Here is a 1,232-nt window from a genome sequence, read left to right as displayed (position 1 = left end):
TTTGTCTGTGCTGCCTCTTGCATGAACCCTACTGGGGATCAAGCCTGCAACCAATGCATTTGTCCTGACTAAGAATGGAGCCGTGACCTCCTGGTTCATAGGTCAACGCTCAACCACGACTTTAAATGCTCTCACATCTGTTTCGGCTGTCCTCACGCATTTGCTGGGAACTGCTACTAGAATTTCTAGAATTTTTGAAACTGTACAGGACCCACGTCTTTCTATCCATATGGCAGCTGTTGAAACAAATGTTAAGTGACTCTCTCTCACTGCCTCATTAATGTAGTTGATATTTCTTGTGACTCCACATGTCAGCATGCTAAATGCCTACTGCGGTCTGTGGTTTGTGACAGGAACGAAGGTGAGGGATGATTTCCCCGGGAAGGGATCCTCCAAGTTGCGCTTCGAACCTTCCCGCCCGGCCACTTCAAGGACCCCAAGCGGCTGTACTGCAAAAACGGGGGCTTCTTCCTGCGCATCCAACCCGACGGCCGCGTGGACGGGGTCCGGGAGAAGAGCGACCCACACAGTGAGTGGTGGCCACCCCACCCCCATCTCCTAGGGCTCCCACTCTGCTCCATGCCAGGTGCCCCATCCATTCCAGGCCCCCACTTCCATCTCCTGGGGTGTCCCATCCACCCAGCCCCCGGCTTCCATCTCCTGGGGTGCCCCATCCACCCCAGCTCCCCACTTCCATCTCTTGGAGTGCCCCATCCATTCCAGGCCCCCACTTCCATCTCCTGGGGTGTCCCATCCACCCAGCCCCCGGCTTCCATCTCCTGGGGTGCCCCATCCACCCCAGCTCCCCACTTCCATCTCTTGGAGTGCCCCATCCATTCCAGGCCCCCACTTCCATCTCCTGGGGTGTCCCATCCACCCAGCCCCCGGCTTCCATCTCCTGGGGTGCCCCATCCACCCCAGCTCCCCACTTCCATCTCTTGGAGTGCCCCATCCATTCCAGGCCCCCACTTCCATCTCCTGGGGTGTCCCATCCACCCAGCCCCCCGCTTCCATATCCTGGGGTGTCCCCTTCTCTCCACTCCAGCCCCCCGCTTCATCTTCTGGGGTGTCCCCCTCCGTTCCATTCTAGCCTCTGCGCCTCTTCTTTCCCCTCGGACCCAGTGGGACTGCGGTTTCTTTCCGAGCGGCCCTGGTCGGTTTCAGGTTCACCGCCCGCCACCTTCTCCCCGGGGCTGCGGTGTCGGGTTACGCGCCCTCCGGGTTTTAGGGGT

The 1,232-nt window shown here is 59.4% G+C and overlaps 1 protein-coding gene across 1 annotated transcript in view; it reads left to right on the top strand.

Moving 5' to 3' along the window:
• FGF2 (fibroblast growth factor 2) overlaps positions 1-1,232 on the top strand; it is a 52,876-nt gene that overhangs the window by 17,472 nt on the left and 34,172 nt on the right. The window contains exon 2 of the mRNA XM_015563361.1: positions 386-529. Coding sequence (XP_015418847.1) covers positions 386-529 — 144 coding nt within the window. The remainder of the gene's footprint in view (positions 1-385; positions 530-1,232) is intronic.

This window comes from Myotis davidii, unplaced genomic scaffold (genome assembly GCF_000327345.1).
Source record: "Myotis davidii unplaced genomic scaffold, ASM32734v1 scaffold438, whole genome shotgun sequence".
NCBI lineage: Eukaryota > Metazoa > Chordata > Mammalia > Chiroptera > Vespertilionidae > Myotis > Myotis davidii.
This window is presented reverse-complemented; position numbering and strand designations above follow the sequence as displayed.